Source organism: Orcinus orca, chromosome 11 (assembly GCF_937001465.1).
Source record: "Orcinus orca chromosome 11, mOrcOrc1.1, whole genome shotgun sequence".
NCBI lineage: Eukaryota > Metazoa > Chordata > Mammalia > Artiodactyla > Delphinidae > Orcinus > Orcinus orca.
Genome location: NC_064569.1, coordinates 40,140,776 through 40,165,902, shown reverse-complemented (window position 1 = coordinate 40,165,902; position 25,127 = coordinate 40,140,776). Strand labels below are relative to the sequence as shown.

The 25,127-nt window shown below is 55.7% G+C and overlaps 1 protein-coding gene across 3 annotated transcripts in view; it reads left to right on the top strand.

Moving 5' to 3' along the window:
* The first annotated feature begins 4,358 nt into the window (after positions 1–4,358).
* FAIM2 (Fas apoptotic inhibitory molecule 2) overlaps positions 4,359–25,127 on the top strand; it is a 46,673-nt gene continuing 25,904 nt past the window's right edge. For 2 of the 3 annotated variants that reach the window (XM_033436356.2, XM_049694877.1), the window contains exons 1-11: positions 4,359–4,622; positions 7,938–8,133; positions 10,807–10,910; positions 11,328–11,392; positions 11,877–11,930; positions 18,020–18,070; positions 18,403–18,442; positions 18,933–18,970; positions 19,511–19,598; positions 19,891–19,986; positions 21,651–21,704. In XM_033436356.2, coding sequence (XP_033292247.1) covers positions 4,608–4,622; positions 7,938–8,133; positions 10,807–10,910; positions 11,328–11,392; positions 11,877–11,930; positions 18,020–18,070; positions 18,403–18,442; positions 18,933–18,970; positions 19,511–19,598; positions 19,891–19,986; positions 21,651–21,704 — 801 coding nt within the window. In that variant the 5' untranslated portion in view covers positions 4,359–4,607. The remainder of the gene's footprint in view (positions 4,623–7,937; positions 8,134–10,806; positions 10,911–11,327; positions 11,393–11,876; positions 11,931–18,019; positions 18,071–18,402; positions 18,443–18,932; positions 18,971–19,510; positions 19,599–19,890; positions 19,987–21,650; positions 21,705–25,127) is intronic. The other variant, XM_004274353.4, reaches the window with a different exon arrangement.

The following is a 25,127-nucleotide window of genomic DNA, read 5'->3' as shown; positions in this document are numbered from 1 at the left end:
CACATACTCTGTGATTCAGCCACTGCCCACATTCTAATAATGGCCAGTGGCCTCTCAGTCCCCGGCACCCACATTGCTCGACTCCGTGAGGCCCCAGTGCTGGGCTCCTGGGCAGAAGGGGCAGTGGTGTTCCCCTAGAATCCAGTGCATGCTGCCCCCTGAGCTGTGTAAGGCCCTGCCTGGGCCTCTTGCCGACTGCCTACGGGACTCCTCCACCTGGATGTCACACGGGCACCACAAACTCAACCTGACCCCATCTGAGCACATCAGCACCTTCCTCCTTCTCATAATGGCACCATTCGCCCAGAGACTCAGCCCCCAAGCCCCCATCTCTTCTGGTGTCCCTTCACCCCTTATCTATGTCCAGCCTCTTCTCAAGTCCTGTCAATCCTGCCCCAAGCCGATTGCCTCTCTCCATCTTTTCTGCCCCTGGATTGTCTGTCTCACTTTAAAATCACCAAACACATATGGAGCACTTGTTATATGCCTAGTCCTGTTCTGAGTGCTTTACCAATACTAACGCATAACTTTCATTTCACAGAAGAGGAAACTGAAGCACAGAGAAGTGAAGCATTTTACCCAGTGGCTGGACTTGAGCCCAGGCAGCCTGCTCTCAAGTCTGGGCTCTGAGCACCCCTCACAGGACCTCTCCCGAAGTCTCCTTGCTTGTCGCTGCACCTCCAGTCTCTTCCTCATTCAGTCCCTCCCATGTGTTGCTCACAGATGCATCCTTCTGCCCTTCTCGATTAAGAAAATGCTTCAGGGCTTCCCTGGTGGCGCAGTGGTTGAGAGTCCGCCTGCCGATGCAGGGGACGCGGGTTCGTGCCCCGGTCCGGGAAGATCCCACATGCCGCGGAGCGGCTGGGCCTGTGAGCCATGGCCGCTGAGCCTGCGCGTCCAGAGCCTGTGCTCCGCAACGGGAGAGGCCACAACAGGGAGAGGCCCGCGTACCGCAAAAAAAAAAAAAAAAAAAGAAAATGCTTTAATGACAAAACTGACTCCAGCAGTGTGGTCTTTCTGGAGCATGCCCTGCTCAAAAAACCTTGAAACCGGCCCCTTCTCCCCCGGCCCCATTTCCCTACTTCATGCTAACAGAATCCTGGGCTAAGGATTCAAGGATGTGACCCCAACAAGCTCCCAACGCCCCTGGGGAGTCCCTCACTGTTCCTGGCTCCCCTCAGGCACCCTGTCTTCTAACCTCCCTGACGGCACCGGTTCCGACCCCGGCACTGCACGGGGGTGAGTTCTGAATGTGTGATGGATCGTTCTTCCCTGAGGAAAGTCTGCAGGTCTGATTCCTCTTTGAACCACCAGAGCATCTACCACAGTGTGTCGCACAGAGATAGGCACGACACACGTGACGAATGAATAACAGTGGAGCCAAGCTGCTTTATGAGGGTGGAAATTAATTATTTCATTAAACAACATTTGTGGAACCCCTAAGGCTAATAGCTCACTTACGCTGAGAGCTTATTTTGTGCTGGTCACTGTGTGAAGCCCTTCACATATATTACCATTTAAACCTCTCTGCAGCCTTGTGAAGTCAGTATTATCACTATCCCCCATTTTATAAATGAGGAAACTGAGGCTCTGAGAGGGGAACTAACTTGTCCGGAGTCATACAGCCTTCAAGTAGAGAAGCTGGAATCAGAACTGAGGCTACCTGACTCTTAAGTCCGTGCTCTTGATCACCAGACCTCACTGCCTCCAGAGGCCAGCAAAGTGATAGACAGACATTCCAACATCTGGGTGCTGTCTCAAGACCACATAACGGGACATATAAGTGATGTCAAGGTCATAGAGTCCAACATCTGAGAAACATCATAGCACTGACAATGTCAAAATGTCTGAGGAATATAAGGATTGTATATAATGTTGCCCTTTGCTCAGCCAAACATTTACCAAGCACCCACTACATCCACGCCAGGCACCATTTTAACCCAAGGGTGTAGTGCAAAAATGCATCCTCTCATATAGTCAGTGGGGCGAGAGAGAGAGACCAAAAAACTAAACAAAAATTATATGTCAGATATATACACTACCAAATGTAAAATAGAGAGCTAGTGGGAAGCAGCTGCATAGCACAGGGAGATCAGCTCGGTGCTTTGTGACTTCCTAGAGGGGTGGGATAGGGAGGGTGGGAGGGAGGGAGACGCAAGAGGGAAGAGATATGGGGATATATGTATATGTATAGGTGATTCAGTCTGTTATAAAGCAGAAACTAACACACCATTGTAAAGCAATTATACTCCAATAAAGATGTTAAAAAAAAATTATAGGTCAGAGGTGACAATTGCCATGGAAAAAAATAAAGCTGAGTCAGGAAAAAGGGACTGTCCCGTGAGCTGGGTGGGGTTACATTGGTGGCACTGCTACTTGTATAGGATCAGGAAGGCCCCCCCCAGCCCCCAATAAGGTGAAGTCTGAGCAGAGCAGTGAGGTAAGTGGGGGAGTGAGCCATGCAGCGACGTGTAGATATCTCAGGCAGAGGACCAGCAAGTGCAAAGGCCTTGAGCTATGCTTGGCCCAGTCTAGGAACAGCCAAGAAGCCCGCGTGGCTGGAGCAGAGGGAATGGGGAGAGGAGTAAGCGAGAGTCACAAACACAGGAAAACGCCAAGGCCTACATAAATTCAGGCTCTGTGTAACACTGCACGTCTGGGTAACAGTAATAGGATTCATTCATTCCACATGCCTGGCACTGTCCTCAGTCCTGCCAGCACAAAAACTGCTACAGACAGGATCTCTTAGAGTCTAACGGGGAAACAGACAAACTCCACAGTGCCACGTGACAGGTGCTATGTCAGGGCACTATGAAAGTACAGAAGAGCACATCTAACCCACACTAGGGACCAAGGAGGCTTCCTGGAGGAGACGGCACTTGAGCTGCCAAGCAGGAGAAGGAAAACGCTCCAGAACACAGACGCAGAGAGGGAGGGGAAGGCCAGAACCCGGAATGCTGGGCAGAGCCTCAGCAGCAGTGCCAGGGCCAGGGAGCAGCTTGTGGGAGGAAGGGGTCAAAGAGAAGGGCTTGGGGAGGAAAGTGATGGGGTGGGGAAGGGCTTGAGTGTGTGGGGACTGACAGAGCACCTGCACAGGGAGGCCCAAGTTTAAGCAAGTGTGTTGGAAGTTGGTGGTTATGGAGTGGGAGATACCAGGTGAGTAGAGGTGATAAAAAGACTTCAGCAATTTACCTGCTGGTCCAGAACCCTGCTATCTCACCGGCAATTAGGTGGGTCCACCTGGGAGATGACAGGGAAGCAGAAGGTAGGGGGCCACCCCCACCTGCACCAGATCTTGGTTTCTCATCCCATCCTACAAGGTTCAGATCCTTCTTTTAGGTAGATCTCTGTGTCCTCACCCTGGGGCAGCTCCAGGAGATTCCTCAAATAATAATAACTCAAATACTCACAACCCTTTGTGGTCTTCAGTGTGCTTCCACCATCATAACCCCTGTGTCTCACAGTAAATCTAGGATGGACAGAGCTCCGCTGTTATCCTCCTTTCCATAGGAGATGCTGCAGCTCAGAGAGGTTAAGGCTTTGTCAAAGTCACACGGCCAGTGGGTGACTAAGTTGGGACTCGAGCCCAGCTCTTGAAATTGCAAATCCCACGGCAACACTGCAGCAACTGCAGAAAACAAGGCCCGGTGATGGCCGAGTCCCAAGGATAAGACTGGGAAAGGGGGTGGGACAGGCTCTGGAATGGGGAGGATGACAGATACAGGGGTGGTGGAGGCTGGGAATGGAGGCAAAAAGGGAGCAGTGTAGGGGGTTGGAGAGGTTTTGAGACAGACCTAGAGGCCTCTCCAGAAATATCTGGTAAAATGTGCCAGCAGGGTTGAAAAAAATACAAGCTGCATCCTCCCAGCCCCATGTCTCTGTGACAAGGGAGGGAGGGGCCTCTTGCTCCCATTTCACAGGTGAGAAAAGGGAGGCAAGGAGAGGTGCCCACATGGCTTGCCCAAAGGCCCACAGGAACTCAGGGCCCAGGGGGCCTTTTGGAAGCCGGTAGGGTAGACAAGACATCGGACACTTTTCCCACTCCAGCGTGAAGGACGCAATAGAGATGATGAGAGGAGAGGTGGTGATGGAGAAAGCAGGGCCGCATCCAAAGAGGGAGAGGAAACAGGCAGAGGTACAACGGAGCCTGTCAGCGGCAAAGATGGTGGAGAGATACGGCCCTGACACCCAGCTCCAGTTACAGGCAGGCAGCATCAGCTGGTCGGGTGTCACGGACTCCCGGCCCCTCCTCCCGCCCGCTTGGACCCGTCCACTTGGGCAGTTGCGCAGCGCAGAGCTGCCTGGTCCCTGAGCGGTGAGGATACCAGGAAGGAGGGGGCGGGAGGAAAGGGCTGTGCGCCGCCTCCTCCACTTCCGCTTGCAAATCCGCAGAGGCCTCCGCCGCAGCCTACAGGCCCGCCCTGGCCCCCTCCTCCCCCCATCTCCCGCCCCCCTCCCCGCGTCTGGATGGTACGCTCCGGTCCTCCTGGCCCGGCTGCAGTGGATGTTGCTAGAACCCACGCGGAGGAAGGAAGAGACGCAGGCAGGCTGCGGTGACCCAAGCGGCCGCCCGTGCCTCAGGGACCCCTTCCCGGAGAGACGGCACCATGACACAGGGAAAGGTATCGGCATCTCCCCAACCTGCATCATCCTCCATCCTCTGGTTCCCCCATCTCCCTGTCATCCTAAGCAAACTCTCAGGACCACTGTGAGCATCCTCCCTCGGCTCTTATGCGAAGGTCCTCCGTGGTCCTTGCCGAAGTCAGAGGCCCACAAGGCCTGTTTCAAGGAATGGGTTGTGGCCTCTTCCTGCCCACCAGGTTCATCTCTCCTCCCATCTACATTCCATCAATTGCTTTGGCATCACAGGAGCCTTCACAGACGCCCATGTCCCCTTAAGGAGTCAGCTTAGGCGTCTGGTGTGTGTGTGTGTGTGTGTGTGCACGCATCCCCAGGGTGAGCCCTGAGGGGCAGTCCCTATAGGGCACCCCCACTCTGTCCAATCCCAACCCCAACCATATATTCATCTTTTACACCCTCCACAGAACCCCCACCACCACCACCAAACTCCCTGTCATTATTCCATATCTGGATACAGCCCCTGTGGTTGGGGGGTTCCTATGGCAACCCTGCTTCAGGATGTTCTAATTTTTGTTTTCGCTTTGGCCAGACATAGGACTGAATGGGATCGGATAAAACATCTTCTCTTTTTATTCCTGTTTTAGGCCTGAAGTGTAGGGGAGGGGCTGGGGCAGAGACTTGGCTGGCCTAGTAGGGTTATGTAACACCAATAGCCTGTGGAATTACACAACCACCAGGGCCTGGGGCAAAGAAGGAGGGTCCTCTGGCCCTCTGCTTGGGGGTGCTAAGGATTGGGCAGAGAAAACAGAAGAAGGGCCTCGCTTCCACTCCCCTTCTTTTCTCAGAGATGAGCCTCAGAGCCAATGGCATCTTTCCTGGGCTCTCAGACCCTCCTTTCACTGTTTTTTAAGCTCATCAGGCCTCAAAATGATGTCATTGGGTGATACCACCTCGTGCCATTTGGACAGACTTCACTTGGTAATGCTGGACGTTGGGGGTCCAGGGCCTAGGGTCAGCAGGGTGGTTGTTGGTGAGGAGGACGAATCTGGACCGGGCTGAGGTCAGAGGTGATAATCCTTTTCCCAGGCACAAGCCCTGGGTCTGGGCTCAGAGAACCTTGGTTCCGGTGGGCTGAAATGGATTCTCCTGGGCATGACCCTTCTGATCTGGGTGATGAAGGGGGCTGGGGAGTGGGAGGGATGAGCCCGGGCCCTACTCCCACAGGCCTGGGTTTTGAGGCCCTTCCCTAAGGACGCAGGGGTGGGGTTCACCATGGTGAAAATGAAGAGCTCCCCGCTCTGCGGATTCTCTCCCTCCATTTCCCACCTCCACCTCCACCAGTCACTTTGCTGACGCTGCTTCCTGTCCTGAGGTGAATGTATGGCCCCTGCCTCCTCGGCCCCTCACCCCCAGCTTGCTCCCAGGCTTTCTGATGATGGAAAAGACCCCTCCAGTTCAGTCATCCTCAGGGCTGGATGGAAGAAGAAACGTTCCGGTGCTTGTTCATCTCTGGGCTGCCTCAGCTAGATGCTGCTCGCAGAGAAGGAACTTTGCAGCCTTCCTCAGTGGCCCTGCAGGTTTAACTCATTCTTTTTGGAACCAGACCTAAATCCCGTTTGTTTTTTGAGGTTCAGTCCTTTTGGTGACGTTTCAGTTTTCATACCATCCCCGCATCCCCAGTCTTCCCTTCCCTGGCGGCATCATTCGGGCCCTCCCAGCCCCTATTTTCTCACCAAAGCTAAACTTGCACATTGTGGAACCAGGGCCATATCTGAGTGTAAATAGACTTGACTTTTCAACCCGCCATGGGATATTTCCCACTGGGCCTCAGTTTCCTCATCTGTAAGATGAAAGAAGTGGCTGAATGAGGAGGTGCTTTCCCTTCCATCAGTGACAGTCAGATTCTGTTCTGGTTTGAGGGAGAGGCTGAGGTTCCAACAGCATGAGGCCAAAATGGACTCTTAGCCAGGGGCCTCTTGCCCCTCCGCTCCCCTGCAGCCCCCATTCCTCTTCCTCTTTTTTTTTTTTTTCTTTGTCTGCACTGCAGCCCCCATTCCTCTTCCTCTTTTTTTTTTTCTTTGTCTGCACTGCCCACAGCATGCGGGATCTTAGTTCCCTGACCAGGGATTGAACCCATGCCCCTGCTGTAGAAGCATGGAGTCTTCACTGGACTGCCAGGGAAGTCCCCCTCTTCCCTTTTTTCCCTCTCCTCTCCCCTTTCTGTTTCCCTGCTCTCCCATCCCCACCCTCCTTGGTCATCTCCAGCCCAGCAGAAGGAGGCCAGCCCCAGTGGACGGTACCTGGGCTCTGCAGCCCAGTGGGCCATGTGTGGCTCTGAGTCATTCTTCCTCTCTGATCCTCAGTTCCTTCATTTAAAAACAGGGATCAAAATACAACGAGCAAGGTAGCAGGGAGATTCAATGAGAGGACCTTTCATTCAGTAATACTTTTAAGGGCCTACTACTCTGTGCCAGGCCCTTCCCTGGACCCCAGAGAAATGGTGGAACCATATAGCGCCAGTCCCTGCCCCGGGGGACGGTGACCACCAATGGTGGGCTCTCCTAAGAATTTTCTCCTTCCTCAGTTCTTATCCCAGCTCCAGTGTGTGCCCCTGGCCAGCCCTGACCCCCCTGGAGCTCAGTTCTCCCATCTGTAAAATAGGGAGATTCTTTTTTTTCCAGATTTATTGGGGTATAATTGACAAATAGAAATTGTATATATCTAAGGTGTGTGATATTTTGACATACATATAACTTGCGGAATGATTACCACAATCAACCTAGTTAACACATCCATCACTTCACATAGTTACCTTCTGTGTGTGTGTGTGTGGCAAGAACACTTATGATCTACCCTCTCAGCAAATTTCAAGTACACAATACAGTATTGTTAACTATAGTCACCAGGCTGCAATTAGATCTCCAGAACTTTTTCATCGTGCATAACTGAAACTTTGTGCCCTTTGACCAGTATCTCCCCATTCCCCCCACCCCCCAGACCCTGGCAACCACCATTCTACTCTGTGCTTCTACGATTTCGACAATTTTAGATTCCACATATAAGTGAGATGCTGCAGTGTTTGTCTTTCTGTGTCTGGCTTATTTCACTTAGCATGATGTCCTCCAGGTTCACCCATGTTGTTGCAAATGACAGGAATTCCTCCTTTTTTAAGGCTGAATAATATTCCACCGTATATATACCCCACATAAAATAGGGAGGTTCTTGTCTGCACCACTGCCGTTCCTAGTGCAGGTGAGAAAGTACCCATGGAAGTTCCAGAAATTGAGGGGCTGGGGAAGAGGACTTAGAAGGTGCCCTCTCCCTGGTGACTGTCTCTCTCTGCCTCTACTCCACAGCTCTCTGTGGCTAACAAGGCCCCCGGGACAGAGGGGCAGCAGCAGGCGAATGGTGAGAAGAAGGAGGCTCCAGCAGTGCCTTCGGCCCCGCCCTCCTATGAGGAGGCCACCTCTGGGGAGGGGCTGAAGGCAGGAGTCTTCCCGCCAGCCCCCTCGGCTGTGCCTCTCCACCCCAGCTGGGCCTATGTGGACCCTAGTAAGTCTCTCAGTTCCTGGAGGCTGGAGCATCAGGGGGAGTGGTGGGCCCAGATGGAAAACCTGCATAGGAAGAAGTTGCCCAGAAATAGACGCACTGTATGGTTGTTGTATGAGGCTCTGATGTCAAAGGTTTGGGATTTGGAGGACTGTTCTGAGGGTAGGTCAAGGAGACCTCCATGAAGAAGGACTGATACAGTTTCTGCAGTCATAATTCCCTTGGATGGGGAAGAGGGGCTTTTTCAAGTCACCAAGCTAGGGCAAAAAGAGGGGACAGATGGGGGAGAAAAACCAGGGGCTGTCCTAGAAGAAAGGGATGCAGAGAGGGAGTGAGGGAGGTCAGAGTGGACACAGGAAGGAGCAGTACGAGGCTACAGCTAACTGTGGCCTCAGCTGGGGCTGGCTCCCTGTGAGTGTGGGTGCAGTTTGCTGACATGCTGGCTGATCTGAAACCAGTCCCCGTGGAGGCCCCAGGGTTGTTTAGGGCGGGGGCCTGAGGATCCACTTCACTCATCACTCTCCTCGTCTCTCTACCCTCCCCCAGGCCTTAACTGGGGGCAGGAGAGCAGGATGTGGGGAAGGTGTGTGGATGCCAGCCTTAGCATCCCTCAGGGCCAGGCACAATTCCTCGGCCGACCCACCCGGGCTGACGCCAGCTCCTTGCAGACTAAGAATCGGGCTGGTAGGGGGCCCTCTGTTCGGTGTGGCAGCCTGTGGGAGCTTTGCCTCAGGGCTGGGAAGGTACAGCTCCCGCAAGCTGCAAGGAAGTCTTCCTCGGCCCCCTCGGCCCCCTCCCCCACCTTGTCACCCCACCCCCACCCCCAGCAGAATTCTAGAAGGGATCCTGGGGACAATGCCTCAGACGTCTCTACTCAGGAGGAGCGGCCACCATGGTCCACACCTCCCACCACAGAGCCCTTCAGCCCAGACCCAAGCAGACCCACCCCACCGTCATCTACTGGAGGGCCTTTGGAGGTCTGGTGTTCATGGGAGCCCTTCCTCCTGCCGCTGACACCCACAGGACTGCTTTTTCTCTCCTTTTCTCCCCCTCTGTGGCCTGGCCATTTGGGCTTTGGTGGGGGACGTGGACAGAACATGAAGGAGTGAAGGATAAGAGGTTGAGGGTCTCCAAGCCCCAGGTCGGCAGTGGGTCCACCTCCCTCCCCCTTCCTCATTTCCCATATCCTGGTTGCCAGGACTGGCTGCCTTAAGGAATGTTTTCCAACGAACTGTCAGGGCAGAGGAAGGCAGCTCATTTCAGTCAGCACGTGACAAACATTTACTAAGCGTGCACCAGGCACCGTGTCTGGCACTGAGCTAATTTCTGGGGATGCATTGATTTGCAAGCCCTTCCCTCACAGAGCTGACAGTGTAGACAAGTAAATGGATGATTACCACATGAAAGGCAGTGAAAGGCAGTGATGGAGGCCTTGGCAGTTCAGCTAACCCGCCTGACAGTCAGGGAAGACTTCCTGGAGGAAGGGGTATCCATGAGGGGAGTCCTGAAGGATGGCATGTATTAGCTTGGTGAAGAGGTAGGAAAATGAGTGTCCAAGGCTGAAAGAAAGAATGTGCAGGGGCCCAGAGGCAAGAGAGCACATTGCTGAAAAAAATATAGTCAGGCTGGAGAAAAGTAGAAGGGAGTAGTGTGCAGTGGGGCTGGAGGACTCTTGGGAGGCTGAGGCGGCTTTGTTAAGGAACTTGAACTTGAGTAAAAGGCAGTGAGGAGCCATCAAAGAATTAAAAGCGGGACAGTGCCGAGGGCAGATTTGAAAGGCCAAGACAGGCTCTTGCTGTGGAGGGGAAGGTCATGGAGAACTTGCAGGGATGGTGGAGAGCAGAGTGGACACATCTGAGGCCTTAGGAATGACCCAGACGAGGGATGAAAGAGAGAGGGTGGTGTCGTCAGCATCAGGCACGAGCTTTCACTTTTATCCGTTTCATCCCTGTGAGGTGGGTATCACTAACCCATATCACGGAAGAGACAAAGAAGGCTGGTGACTTGCTTAAGGCCGCACAGCTAGTCAGTCTTGGGGAGGGATCCACGTGTTTGCTTACAGAGCCCATGCTCTTCCAAAAGCCTGAGTTCTGGGACCAGGCCCCCAAGCTTCACCCACACCCACGTGCCACTTCTTGCCCTTGTCCTGGCTCTGTTTCCCCTCCAGCCTCCCCCAGCTCTGGTTCCCAGCTGGAGCACCAGCAGGTCCACCCCACCTACGAGTCCCCAGTTCCCAGCCCCGGGACCTCAGAGCAAGCCGGGGTAGGACCTTTGACTCTGGGATGTGTGAGGTAGCCCCGGGGGAGTGGCTGTCCTTCTCTGATTCTCAGCCACAAGGGAGCCAGAATGTCCAGGAAGGGGGATGGGGGGGCACAAGAGGGAAGGGCCACATTTGTATGGCAGAGCTTGGGCCCCAGGGAGCTCCCGCTTGGGGTGGGAAGGGGAGATGACAGTTCCTTCTCACACTCAGAACAGGAAAGGTGAGGGGCAACCTGGGAGAGATCTGGGATCTCTGTGGGATGGGATGGGGTGGGGCAGGAGGAGGTTTGAGAATGGGGCTGGAGAGAAGGGCGTTGCCTGGTCCAGAAAGCCAGTCTGACAAAAGGTAGCTCTGAGCCATTGCGGGTGGTGTTTATGTGTGTGGGAGCGCTCACGGCCCTCCCCCTGCCCATCCAGGCAGCAGCTCTAGCTATGAGAGTGGTTTCCCCACTGGAGACCATGAGCTCTTCACCACCTTCAGTTGGGACGACCAGAACGTTCGCAGAGTCTTCATCAGAAAGGTAACTGTCTCCCCCAACTCTCCCAGACTGGGAAGCTGGGTGGGGGGAGCCTCTCGAGAAGCCGCTGGCCCAGTCTCCTGCCCAGAGGCCATCCCTCTCCCCATCCTTGTGATGCCAACTGACGGCACCTCCTGGGAAGTTGGGGTGCCCACTGCCCCCTGCTGCGGCTGAACACGTGGTCTCTTCTCTCCAGATGCCATGGGTGTGGGCTCTGGAGCGTCTTTGCTGTCCTTTCGCCTTGTCCTGGATTCATTCCGATGGCCCCTAAGAAGGAGGGTGGAAGGCCCAGGATGCGGGTCTGGAGGGTAGATGGAGTCGCCGGGAAGTTGGGGTCTCCCTAAGCCTTGCTGGGGGCCTGAGCCTCTCTGGCCCCCAACAGGGCCCCCCAAGCTGAGCGGAACCCCCTCCCACCCCCAGGTCTATACCATTCTGCTGATCCAGCTGCTGGTGACCTTGGGTGTCGTGGCTCTCTTTACCTTCTGGTGAGTTGGCTGTGTGGAGCCGCACGTTCCACGGGTGGTGGCGCCAGGTCTCGGCCTGGGGAGGAGGGTCCAGAGTCAGACTGTTCTTAGAACCGTCTGCCTGAAGATGCTGGTGCAGGGCAGCGGCCCACCTCATGCTGGGAAAAACCTTAGACCGTGCACAGGGAGGGGTCCTCCGTCCAGCAGGGGGTGGCCCCGTGCTTTCTGGGCCTGCAGGTGTCTGTGAAGCAGTCGTTCCTCTCAGATGCAGCAGCCCTACACCTGGGCGCACCCAAGTCTCAGCCTGAGACAGGGAGACTGTGGCTGGAGCTCCCTCCCCCACCAGGGGTGTGGTCTCTCCTTTCTTCCTCTCTGAGTCCTGTGAACTGGCGGGTGGGGCGGGGGGTGGGGGGGTGGGGGGGGGTGGCGGGGGCAGGTGCAGAGGTTGAACTAGAAATGGAGACAGAGGGTAAATTCTGATTCTCTCTCCCTCCCTTCTCTGCAGTGACCCCGTTAAGGACTATGTCCAGGCCAACCCAGGCTGGTACTGGGCATCCTAGTAAGTATACCCAGGCCCCTTCCCAGAACACCCTTCACAGCCAAGGTGGGAAATCTCCGCTGACAGAATCCCAGCCCATGACCTCTCCCCATCCCATAGGAACCGCCTCATAAGAGCATGGCCAGAAGGGGCCTTCTGGGGTGTGTAGAGCTGAGGGGGAGGGGAGGAGATGGGCGTTGGTTCTGGTGCCTGCTCAAGGAGGGAAGGGTGGAAGTGGGGTCATGGCTAGGGAGACCCAGACCTTGGCCTGGAGGAGAAGGGGGGCTGGGACACCTTGGCCCACACTAATGATGATGTTGCTACTCAATATTAACGTAGTTGTTATTAATGCTTGTGAATTATTAATCATAAGAGATACCACTTATAAAGTGCCTAATAAGGGCTGGGCATTGTTCTACGTGCTTGATATGCAGTGTTGCATTCACTCCTCAGAAAACTAAGTCTCAGAGAGGTTGAGTAATTTGCCCAAGGTCACACAGGTAGGCCGTGGTAGAGCTGGGATTCAAACCCAAGCTTCAGGTTGAGGCTTGTACTCTTAACCCCTCTACTTGGCAGACTCCCTTCCCCTCGAGCAGTTGGCTTCTGCTTATATACTCTACTCTTTAAGGAGCATGGCAGGGAACTTTAGAGGTTATTCTGACCCTCCTATGTGGGCAATTAAGGAGTCATTCTGGATACTTCCAGGCCAGACCACCCTGTTCAAAGCAGAACTCCTGTCAGCAAAGTCTCCTTCAGCACCTACTGTGAGCCCAGGCCAGAACTGGAGCTGGTGGAGAGGAGGCCTCTGCAGGGGAAGGTGGTGGGCATACAAGGCAGCCTGTGAAAGAGCAGCATTCAGAGGAGGGGGAGCCCTCAGTCCATGTCAGCGGGTGCGCCTCAAAGGATGAGCCAAGGGGCCTGGGGACTGGGGTGACTTAAGTAAACGCTTGGGAGTGGGAGCGCACGTGGTACATTGGGTAAATTAGGGACCAGGCTGGCGGAGCACCGCAAGCCTCCGTGAGGGGAATCGGGACATCCCAGAGAGAAGCGAGGCCTTCCGGGGTGGAGGCTCTGAATGTCCACCCAAGGAGCTTGCACACTACAGCTGTCCCAGGCCTGTTCCTGGATGGGGGTCTGGTGGGAACGTAGGCTCAGCCCAGAGCCTCCTGGACCACCCGAGCCCAGAACAGTCCCAGAGTGGGCCTCAAGTTAACAAAAGCCAGCCAAAGCCTGACAGGAAGGAGACATCCTGGCCTCTGGGGCTCCCCGGAGGAGTGGAGGAGGAGCTCAGCCAAGTTGGGGATCCCAGGGGAGGAGACATTCACACCCAGAGCCTTTCTTAGGGCACAGGACAGAGGGCCTGTCTGCAGACCAGGCAGGGAGGCGGGCATTTGGGGGGATGGGGGGCACTGTAGGCTAAAACTGATGAGGCCCCAGGAACTGCCACCCCGGCCAGCCCCCGTGGCGGGTTGGCATGGCTCCCGGCACATCAGCACCGCCTGGCAGCCTCTGCGCCCTGCCACCTCGGGAATGCGGTCCCCAGGCCCCTCGTCAGGCCTCCTGCGGGAGGGTCTTTGGGACTCTGTGCCCTAAGCAGATGGTGGCAGGGGGACAGTCCAAGAATAAGCAGGCTCTAGAATTGAGGGCAGAGTCCACCCCACTGAGAATGGTGTGAGAATTTGACCTCTGAATGGTGAGAGGTCCTTCCTCCTCAGCATCTCCAGGCAGAAAACAGATGCTGTCCCAGACTCAGGGGTGGGTGGGTGTGGAGAGAAGTCGGAAGTGGGCATGGACCGTGTGCTTTCCATGGAGCGTCGCCAAGCCTTAAAGGTGCTTGGGAATTCACCACCAAGATGCTGCCCTGTTCTCTAGAAAGCCAGCCTGTTGCTCTGCCCCATCCCGCCCCCTCCCCACATCACTATCCAGTCCTGAGTCTGCCTCTGGGTCTGAGACCTAGCAGGTCTGACACCTAGTGGGTCTCACGTCCTCCAAATACCAAGCCCTTAATAGCAGTAAGAATAAAACAGGTCTTTTTCTATGTATGTAGCACTGTGCCATGTGATTTGCAGATATTCTTCATTTGATCCTTAACAACAGCCCTACGAGGCAGATACAGTTATTATCCCCATTTTTTTTTTTTTAAAGAAGATGTTGGGGGTAGGAGTTTATTAATTAATTTATTTTATTTTTGCTGTGTTGGGTCTTCGTTTCTGTGCGAGGGCTTTCTCTAGTTGTGGCAAGCGGGTGCCACTCTTCATCCCGGTGTGCGGGCCTCTCACTATCGCGGCCTCTCTTGTTGCAGAGCACAGGCTCCAGTCGCGCAGGCTCAGTAGTTGTGGCTCACGGGCCTAGTTGCTCCGCGGCGTGTGGGTTCCTCCCAGACCAGGACTCGAACCCGTGTCCCTTGCATTAGCAGGCAGATTCTCAACCACTGCGCCACCAGGGAAGCCCTATTATTCCCATTTTATACATGAGAAAATTGAGGCTCAGAGAGAAGATGTTTCTTCCTAAGCAGCAGAGCCAGGATTGAACCCTGTCTTTCTGATTGAGAAGCTCGTGCACTTCCCCTCCATGCTCTGCTGCCTCCCCACAGCCTGGGACTGGTCCTGGAGCATCATAAGTTGGGGGAGGACACTGGGTTTGGACCCTGGCCTCCACCTGAGCCTCGTGCCTTGGTCTTGACATTCTGTAAACAGACCACGGCTCTAGCTCAGGCCCTGAGGCCCAGGCTCTGACAAGCAAGTCTGTCTTTCACTTCTTCTGTGATTTATTCTTCGCTCCCTGGGATGGCAGCCTTCCAGCACCACCCCCTCCCCCCGCCCACTCTTTCTCCAGGCCCCAATCATCTCCCTCAGTGGGCTCTCGCCTTATTGTCTGATTGCTCCCTCTGAGCCTTGGCAGCGGGAACTGCGGGCCTCCCTACCGTGCAGGGGAGGAGTGAGGGCTGTGGGGTGGAGGTGGGGGGACCGGACAGAGGAGGAAAAGTGTGAGACCAGACTTGGGGGAGGTGGGTCCGAGCCTCTCCAGGAAGCTGTCAGTTAGCCAGGTTCTAGTTATAATAATAACAACTCCCATCTTCAGGTCCCTACCCAGTGCCAGGCTCTGTGCTCAAGGCTGGACTGCATGCTCTCATTCAGTCCTTGCTACAGCCCAGTGAGTTGGTACCAGCATTCCCGTTTTACAAAGCAGGAGGCTGGAGCTCTGCAATTAAGTAGCTGTTCAAGGTCACACGATGGTGGTGGCAGAGCTGGGATGTGAAATGAGGGTCAGGCTCCCAAACTGCCCCATACGCTCCAGGTCATCCGTCCCTCTGCCCTTCCTCCCGACCACTCGTCTTGAGGGTTGAGGAGCTCTGGACCAGAGAGAAAAGGAGGCTGGGCCCTGCCCTCAGGAAGCTTCCAGTCTGGCCGGGGAGACAAACCCCACAACCAGGATACACATAGACAAGGGTATTATTATTATTATTGTTGTCGAAGTGACTGGTGACTCAAGGGAGACCGAAAGAGAGCAGATGCTGGGGTATTTCTTAACAACTGGGGCAGGACGACTCCACTGTTCCTCACGGAACAGGATGGCCTGCAGCCCTGGCCCTGGCACTGAGAACCCCTCCATCACTGTGACAGCAGTGATGCCTCATTTGAGAACCACTGAAGAATAGGAGAGGGTGAGGATGGAGGGCTCCTGTTTACCAAATGCAATAGGCTCGTCTCAACCCCTACCTTCCCTGTGCTTTCACATTTCACCCAGAAATACATAAAGATTGCCTAAGCCGTGCCAGGCCCCGGGTTGGACAATAGGTTGTTCCAGCGTGCTACATCTGGGTGGGGATCAGATGAGCAGACCCGTGGGGTGTGGGGTGCAGGCTTTGGTTGAGTTATGCCCGTGGTGCACAGAGGAAGCCCCTCCAACCTCAGCCCCAGGCATCCTCGCCAGTCGGTCCTTTCCAGTAGAGGCAGAGAGTGGTGGGCACGCTGTGAGGGTGCAGAGGGCCATGAGGGTAGATGGAGGGGCGGAGTGCGGTGTGGGATGGGCTGCAGAGGTGGGGGGGGGGCGGATCAGGCAGGGCATCACCAGGTCTTTGGAATTTTAAACAGGAGAGTCACATGATGGGATCTGCCTATAGCTTTGAGAGTGGAAGGCAGGACTGGAGGCAGAAGGACCCGATAGACAGAGATGACCCGACCTAAAAGGGTGGTCGTGGGGATGGCGAGAAGGGGACAGATTTGAGAACTGCCTGGGTAGAGGATCAGCAGGTCCAAGTGATTAGCTGGGCATGGCAGGGTGAGAGTCAAGGCTGACCGAGGTCACTGGTTGGGTGACTCGGAGGCTGCATGACATCCTCTGCAACAGGGGATGCAGGAGAAGGAGCAAGGAAGAGGGCAGGTTCGGCTCTAACCTGCTGCATAACAGCCGTGTTTGCCCAGCAGGCAGTTGGGTATTCAGGTCTGAGGTTGAGAAGGAAATTCTAGATCAGAAATATGGTGTGTGAGTCATAAGCATCTGCCTGATAAAGGGAGTCCTAGGAATGAGTGAGCCCACCCAGGAGGATCATGAAGGGAGACCCTGTGCTGAAGGAGATGGAGAAGGAGTGACCAGGGAGGTAGGAGGGGACCCAAGGCTGTGTCATTGTGGGACCAGGGAAACAACGAGAGAGATCAGGTGTCAGCATGTCCAGGTCAGATAAGGATGGACAAGTGTCAGTTGGACTCAACAAAGTCATAGTGATGTGGCAAAGCCAGCTCTCATTAAGTGGGACAGGGGCTGGTTTGTTAAGTTGAGGAGTGATTGTGAGTTGGAGAAGGTGCCGTGAGTGGAGACAACTTTCTGAAGAAGCTTGACTGTGAGGGTGGGTAAAGTGGCAGTAGCTGGAGCCGGGAAAGATGTTGGTTAAAGATGGAGAACAGCTGAGGAGGTTTGTGAGGGAGAAGATGTAGCAGTCGATGGCAGGGCAGTTGAGGGTGTGGGACCCAGAGGCTTGGGGGGATTCACCTGGGATGGGAGGAGGGACAGGAGGAAGGACACATAGATGCATGACGCGATGTTTGCAGGCGGCAGGCAGGGAGCCAGTGGAGCCCCCCACCTCATCTCGAATCTTTCTGGGACACATCAGGCCAGACCAGGTGGGAGAGTGAGGCAGCCTGGGAGGTTTGCAGATGAAGGAGGATGGTTGGCGTTGTTGCTGTAGGGGATGCGTGAGAGAACCGAGGAGGGAGATGGGAAGGATGACAGGTGCCGTGTGTTGAGGGCACACTGAGAGCTGGAGACCATGCATTGGTGTAGGCACCAATCTAGGTAGACATGAGCATGCCCCAGCCTTGGGTCTTCAGCCCTCATGTCCCACCTCCTGGACTGGCCTCCACCTCCACTGCTCTCCAGAAAATCCTTAATCCTCGACCCCTGTCTCTGGGTTCCACCTGAGCTTCCTGCCAGTCTCCCAATGGATACGGCCACCTGATCCAGAAATTCATGCCACAGGTACTTCTTGCTGTGCCAGGTGCTGGCAGGACAGACAAGATCATTGTAGGTAGTGACAGAGCCAGGGAAAGGCCTAAAGGAGGCAGTATGGGGTAGTGGTTATAAGCTAGGACTCTGGAGGAGGAAGCCTGTGTTCTAACCCTGCCTCTGCCGTGTGGTAGCTGTATGACCTTGGACAGCTCACCTGGCCTCACTGTGCCTCAGTTATAAAGTGAAGAACGTGCTTCCTAGAGAAGATAGGAGGGTTATATTAGCTAATCCTCATAAAGCATGTAGCCCTCTGCCTGGCATATGGAGAACACTGTATATGAGCTTTTCAAAACATATATAAGTAATAAGATATTGTCTGGGGGGAACCACTTTGCACTGGGTGGTCAGCTACCACACGGCACCCCAGATTCAGTATTTCTAGAAGCAGGCTCATCTTACTCCCCTTCCTTTCTTTTGGAATTACACCATCACCCTGCCCATTGCAAGGTTCTGAGATGATCGTGCGCTTAACCAACCCCTGCCCCTGGCCCGTGGCAGCCTGCTTGGTGCCCTGTGGGCAGGGGTGGCAGAGAGTGGGACGAGCAGGGGCCTGGGCGGAGGGCCTTCAGGGGCGGCCAGCTCTCGCATCCGTCTGTCTCTCACAGCGCCGTCTTCTTCGCGACCTACCTGACCCTGGCCTGCTGTTCTGGACCAAGGTATGATGACGGCTTGAGGAGCAGCATGGCTGTGGGAACGTGAGCAGGACCTTGGAAGTCCTGGCCCCAGTCCTGCTTGCCGCCAGTGCACCCCTGAGACGGCCCCATCCTTCTCTGGGCTCCATCAAGCAGGCCTGCCCCTCCCTCCTTTACTTGGCACCTCGGGGCGGGGGGAGGGTGAAGGCACAGATGGGGGCACGTGGGGATGTGGCTGAAGGAAGAAGCTCCGAGGCGTGGGGGTGAGTTTGTGGGAGAGCCCTCGGACAGCATGACCCAGCCTGTGCTGCAGGCACGCCCCCTCTCTCCTCTGAACTCGGTGGCTTGCCTTACAGGAGGCATTTCCCCTGGAACCTGATCCTCCTGACCATCTTTGTAAGTGATGTGGGGACAGATGCTGAGTGGGGATGGGGGGAGGAGAGCTGAAGGGTGAGCTTCGAGGGCTAGGAGTTGGAGGTAGCTGATGTGAGGTCACTGGGGATGGCAGGGGTATTTTCGCCCCACTTCTTCTGCAAAGACACCCCACCCTCTCTTTCCAAATAGCCTTTCTCTCCCCACTCCATCCACTCCCTCTTTCCATTGTGATTTTGTTTTTAAGAGGTTTGTATGGGGACTCCTAGAGCTATGGATAACAAGAGCTGGGGGTGGGGGGAGGGTGTGAATCTTAGAAAGGGGGACGAGCAGGGCTGCAGAAAAAAGAAAGGGACGGCTGGGACCTCCTTCACCGGGAGAAATCCTGGAGGTAAATGTGTGTGTGAGCAAAGCAGACTCAGAGTTGAGGGGTACACACAAGGGGTGGAGACCCAGGCTGGCCCTTGAAGGTGTCTGGGCCCCCAGCATTCCCTCATCCTGCTTCTCCTTTCAGACCCTGTCCATGGCCTACCTCACTGGGATGTTGTCCAGGTAAAGGGGCCAGGCGGAAGGGGGCTGGCCACACCCTGAGGGGAGCTGCCCCAAGCACAGTCCTTCCAGGGAGCGTTTGGACGGGGTTGGGGGGGGGCGTTCAGGCAGGCAGGAGACGTGGGCTTGGAGCGTGCTCCTCCCACACTCGGCCTCCAGGACCTGGCCAGGCTGGTGGGTGGGGGTGGGAGACGGAGGAGAGCAAGGTGACACCTCTCAAGCTGCAGCTGAAAAGACCCCAGGTTCATGATCACACAGTTCCCTATAAGCCACCTCCAGGCACCAGCACAACCCCTCCCCACCCCCATTCCCACCTCTTCGAGATCCTTCTAACAGGATTCTGAGTGTGAGCATGTTGGGGAGGGTGGGTCCCAGTAGAAAGAATGAGGAGGCAGAGAGAAGGGGGATCCTGGGAAAGGGGAGAGGCTGGGAGCCAGAGGTCGGGGGATCAGGTCCTGGCAGAAGGGGAGGACCTGGGAGGAGGGCAAGGGGAGACCAGAAGCCCTGCCCTGAAGCCGACCCCCTGGCCTGCCCGTCCTGCAGCTACTACAACACCACATCTGTGCTGCTGTGCCTGGGCATCACGGCCCTCGTCTGCCTCTCGGTCACCGTCTTTAGCTTCCAGACCAAGGTCAGCCCTGGGGCCTTCGGGCTGGGGAAGGTTGGTGGGGGGCGGGGGCGGTGGGCTGCAAGCTCGGATTCCCCAGCTGGGGGAGGTAAAAGGCATGCGTAGTGTCTGGGGGGGCCGCCTGGGATGGGAGGGGGAGGAACAGCGGGTTCTGGGGTGAGCACGGGAAGGTGGCCTGCTGCCTCGGCCTCAGCCTTCTGGCCAGCACACTGCCCAGCCGGGGCCCCCAGGAATGCCGGGCCGCTCTGTGCAGGCCTGAGGGCCCCGGCAGCTGACGCCCGTCCTACCCCTGCAGTTTGACTTCACGTCCTGCCAAGGTGTGCTCTTCGTGCTGCTCATGACTCTCTTCTTCAGTGGACTCATCCTGGCCATCCTCCTGCCCTTCCAATATGTGAGTCTCCAGGTCTCCCAGCCGGCCCCATGGGGATGGCGGGGGTGGGACTGCCGGCCCGAGGGCGCCGTTTCCTCCTACACCCTCCAGGGAAGGCCGCGAGCCAAGGGCTCACAGCCTGCCATCCTGTCCTGCCCCGGGCTGCTTGGCAGTGTAAGCAAACAATGAAGCGAGGCTTTTCTTGACAGGTCTGGGCACCTGCCCACTCCACAAGCCACATCCGCTTCACCTTTCCCATCTTCTCCACTAGGGGGGAGGTGAGGCTGAGGGGGAGGGCTCAGATCATTTAAACCCTAGGCCGGGGAGGGGGCTCCGGAGCTCCATGGGGCCACCAGACCCAGAGGGGCCCTGAGGAAGGGCTTCCTGGGCCTCTTGGGGGATCAGTCAAGTGCAGAGAGGCAGGATCTGGCTGTCCAGGCAGGCGGGAAATGGGACAGTGGGGCTCCGAGCATACCCCTGCCCCATGAGGGTGTCCATGGCGACAGCTGAATCTCAGCTCTTTAAGAAGTGTCCGGCCTGCCTGGGAAATCCCACTAAGACTGCTCAGGGCTCAGTGACCCATTCCAGGAACTCAGGCTGCTGCAGGTGGAGAAGGGGCGGACTTAGGGCATCACAGGAGGGGGTTTGAACCCTGGGAACCCAAGAGAGCAGCTGTTGGACCCATGCTGAGGGCTCAGGGCTTGTACCTGCCGCTACCTCCTCTTAGCTACCTCTAGTACGGGGGTCCCCCACTGCCCCTTTGCTGCCAGGCTGAGAGCAGTATTCCTCACTCCCCCTCCCTACCCCATCCTGCCCAGCCCCAGGTTATTGCCTCCCAGTCCAGAACGTCAGGATTGGTTCTGGCATTTCCTTGGCTCTTCCCAGGATCCTGTTGACGAAGGGAGGAGCCGGAGCTGGCCTGGGGGCCCTCTGTGTATCTAGGATCGGGGGGAGGGGTACAGGAAGGGGCCCCAGAGCTTCCAAGAACCCTTTATCGACCCGGGTCAGGCTGATGGAATGCCTGTGTTTCCAGGAGTCTTCTGCGGGAAGGCTCTTCAGAGGGCACGGCTCGTTTGGCACCTCTTGCAAGGTTTCCGCACTCAGCTGGGTGCCCCTGAGGCCTGGGGGGAGCAGAGGTTGGGAAGGGGTGCTGTTCCAGCCTCTGCAGGGGATCCCAGCAAGCACAGCTGGCAGGGATGCCAGATGCCCCCCCAACCCCTGGACCTAAGTCTTTGTCCCCTTCTACCTGAGCCCCTTTACCCACACAGGCAGAGCCAGGAAGCTCCCGACATGGGGACAGACGGCACAGGGATGAGTCCACACTGGGAGAAGGGCACAGCCTCAGGCCAGACCCAGGCTGGGAGGATGGCAGGGACCCCATAGGATGAGTCACCCTGGGCCAGCCTGAGCCTGGGGCTGTGTGTGGAGGAAAGAAGTGCTGGCCCGTCTGGACCTCGCCTGCCAGCCCTCCAGGATCACTGTTACCCTGGGGCTCCCCCACCCACCGTGAGCACGCAGGGGATTAAGGACCTCTCAGTCTGGGGCAGGGTTGGGGGGGTGAGAGAGGGCCCCCACTGGGGAGGTCTGTGCCACACCCTCCATTCCTGGACTGATCCCTTCTCCCTGCCCCTCTGCCGCACTGCCCATCTCGCCATCCTTGAACCCACTTTTTGTCTGCCCTGCAGGTGCCCTGGCTCCATGCAGTGTATGCCGTGCTGGGAGCAGGCGTGTTTACGTTGGTGAGTGTGGCCTCCCGGGGGCCCTGCCTTCTCAGCCTCCCACCATCTCCTCAGGTCCCTCCACCATCCCCATCTTCCTCATAGTCCTCTTCTCTGAACCCTTGTGAAGTACCAGTGGGCGCAGAGGGGCTCAGTGCTGTCAGGTCTCTAATACAGACCAGCTGACCTGGGCAGAGGGGCAAGGAAGGTCGTAACAACAGGATTGATGCTTTAGACAGAGCTGGGAAGAGGTACCCCTGACTCCTGGGGAGGTTCAGTGCTGCTTGTTGGGGTGGGAGAGTGAGGGTGTCCCAGCCGCATGGACTAAGTTAGTCCTTGCTCTGCTGGGAGTAATCTGGGAAGGCTTCTTGGAGGAAGGGAGATTCCAGGTACCCTGTGACAGATGCACTTAGATTGAGCTTGTCCTTGGCCGTCCTCACCAGACTGAGAGTGTTAATGCTGATGATTATGGTTATGATAACAATGATAGCTGGTATTTTTTGAGCACTTGCTTCTCCCACAGCAAGCTCTGCACACGTACTGAATCCTCACCATAACTCTATAAACTAGGTTCTGCTGTTCTCAGATTAAGATGAGGGGCCTGAAGCTCAGAGGCTTTAAATGACTTGCAGACAGCAGACAGCCTCCTGGAAGTGGAGGGTTAGACTGCGGATCCGCACAGATGGCTCCAGAGCCCCACTCAGGGTCTGAGGCTAGGTGGGGAAGGGAGTGGGGTGGCTGGAGGCAGATGCCCAGGAGATGCAGGTGACCAGGGGCAGATGTCTGCCTAGAGCAGCCCAACACAGGTCCTTTGCTTAGTGGGCTCCCAGCACCTGAATGTGATGGTGCACCAGGGCAAGCCTGTGTTGGTGACATCTTCTTATGCGGTGGGGTGGCATCCAAGGTAAACGTCCACTGCCAGTGGGAGCAGTGACCAGACCCTCCTCTCCCTCACTGGTGTTTTCAGCTCAACTCAGTCTGGTCAGAGTTCTGGGCTTAATCACAGGGTCCAGAGGCTTATGGCTGACAGAGTGGGGGAGCAGATATGGGGGGAAAATAGGGGGTCAGAACTATGAGCAGAGACTGTGGGGGTGTGGATAGGGATCGAGCCAGGAATGGAGGTGTGGTAGATTCATTCATTCATTTCCACAGGTCTTTATTGAGCACCTACAAAGTGTGAGGTGTGTGCTATGCGCCCAGGATGCCACGGTCAGCAGGAAGGGCACAGTGCATGGCACATAGTGGCACTCAGTAAATACCTATGGAGTAACTGGCCTCCAGGCTCAGAAGCTGAGGGCTGGACAGGACTGAAAAAGGGGTCTAGTGAAACTTCAAGCCTCTCATTTTAGAGATGAGAAAACTTAACCCCAAAGAAGTTAAGTGATTTTTCTAAGGTTTCCCTGCAAGATAATGGTAAATCAACTAAGTGTGATTGGCCTTGGTCAAGACTAGGGTGACCAACTTATCCCAGTTTACCCAGAACTTTCCCAGTTTTAGCACTGAAAGTCTCACTTCTTGGGGGAACCCCCTAGCAACTCCAAGGTTGGGCGAACCAGGATGGTTGGTCATCCTGCGACACTAACTTCTCTGGCTCCTGATCAGCACTCTTGCCTGCACACAGTACCTGCTAAAGACAAAGTTTGATGAAAAGGTTGGGGTGGGGGGGTGTCGGCTAGGAGGAAAGGAAGGAGGGTCAGACTGAGGGGAGGGAGACTGGGGAGGCCTCAGAGGACAGCGTTTGCCAGGGACAAATGGAAGAAGAGGGGTCCGTGCCGGGCAGAGTGGGAGGAGGGCGAGCGCTGATGGAGGGTCAGGGAGTTTACTTGGCTTCGCGCCGATCAGGACACAGCACGTGTGTCAGCTATGCGGGGAGGCTGTGTGTACAAGTTGGGTTGGATGAACAGTAATCTTTTAAATTCGTTTAATATCCCCTTGCATTATTAGAATAATAAAAATAATCCCAACCATCTGTTCCACCCTTTACATTTTACAAAGCACTTTCACACCTATTACCTCACTGGATCTCCATCACAACCCAGGGAGGGAGGTGGTGCTGCTGTTAGACCTGCTTTCTACATGTGAAGACCCGCTTTCCACATCCGAAGTCCCGGGTGTTAAGAGGCTGGCACAGGGTCCCACCTCCAGTAAGGGGCAGATTTAGGACAGGACGCAGGTGTCCTGTGCCCAGCCTGGTGCCATTGCCAGAACCCCCATCGTCCCCCTCAAAGAGGACAACTTCTATTGGCTTGAAGTGGGGAGAGGCTGGGGTGATCTCTCCAGCAATGTTCCCCCTCCCTCTCTCGCACCATCAGTGTTGCCCTCACTACTGGATTATTTCCATCTGCGTAGAAACAGGCTGTAATTTCTCCCAACTGAGAAAACAACAACACACAAAACACTCTTAACCCATATCTCCCTCTAGCCCCCCTAATTAGAGCAAAGCTCCTTAAAATGGAATCTACAGTCTCTCCAATTCCTCTCCTCCCTTCCTCCCTTCTTTCTACTCAGTCCTTCTCCCATTCTCTCTTACCCTCTTAAAATCGCTCTCTCCGAGGTCCACAATGGCCTCCCTGTGACTGAATCCAGCTGTCATTTCTCAGTCCTTATCTTGCTCGACTCTCAGCAGCATTTGATACAATTGCTCATTCCCTCCCCCTAGAAGCATCTTCTTCACTTGGTATCCAGACATCAGCTCTCCTGGTTTTCCTCCTGCTTCCCGGGTCGCACTGGAGGACTCTGGGGCCATGGACCGTCCACACTTACTCCCTAGGGGATCTCAGACTGTCTCAAGACTTTGAATACCATCTTTTATGATGATGACCCTACATTTTACATCGCTAGCTGGGAATCCCACACTAGACTTGCCAATTGCCTACTCCGTGTCCACACTTGGAAATCTAATGGGCACCTCAAACTTAATGTGCACAGAGTTGAGCTCCTGCTCTTCCCCTGAACCCCTGCTCCTCCCACAGCCTTCCTTGTTGCTGTAAGTGGCAGCTCCATCCTTTCAGTCACTCAGGCCAAATGCCTTGATGACACCTCGACTCCTCACTCTCCCCACGCCCCACAACTGGCCCAGCAGCAAATCCGGTTGGCCTTACCTTCTATCTAGAATCTGATTGCTTCTCTCCACCTTCACGGCTACTTCCTGGTCCATGTCGCCATCACCTTCCACCTGGATTCTTGAAATGGCCTCCCACGGGTGCTGCCCTGACAGTCTGTGTCCCACACCACAGCAGCTAGAGTGATCCTGTTAAACATTGATGAGGTCAGGTCATTCCTCCGCTTGGCCTCCAGCAATCGCTCTCCACTGCCTGCAGGCCCTCCCTGACCTCACAGCCTCCCGTCGCCCACTCTGCGGCAGCCACGCTGGCATCCTTGCTGCTCCTCAGGACGGCAGGCTCACTCCCAGCCCGGGGCCCCTGCACCCGAGGTTGCCTCTGT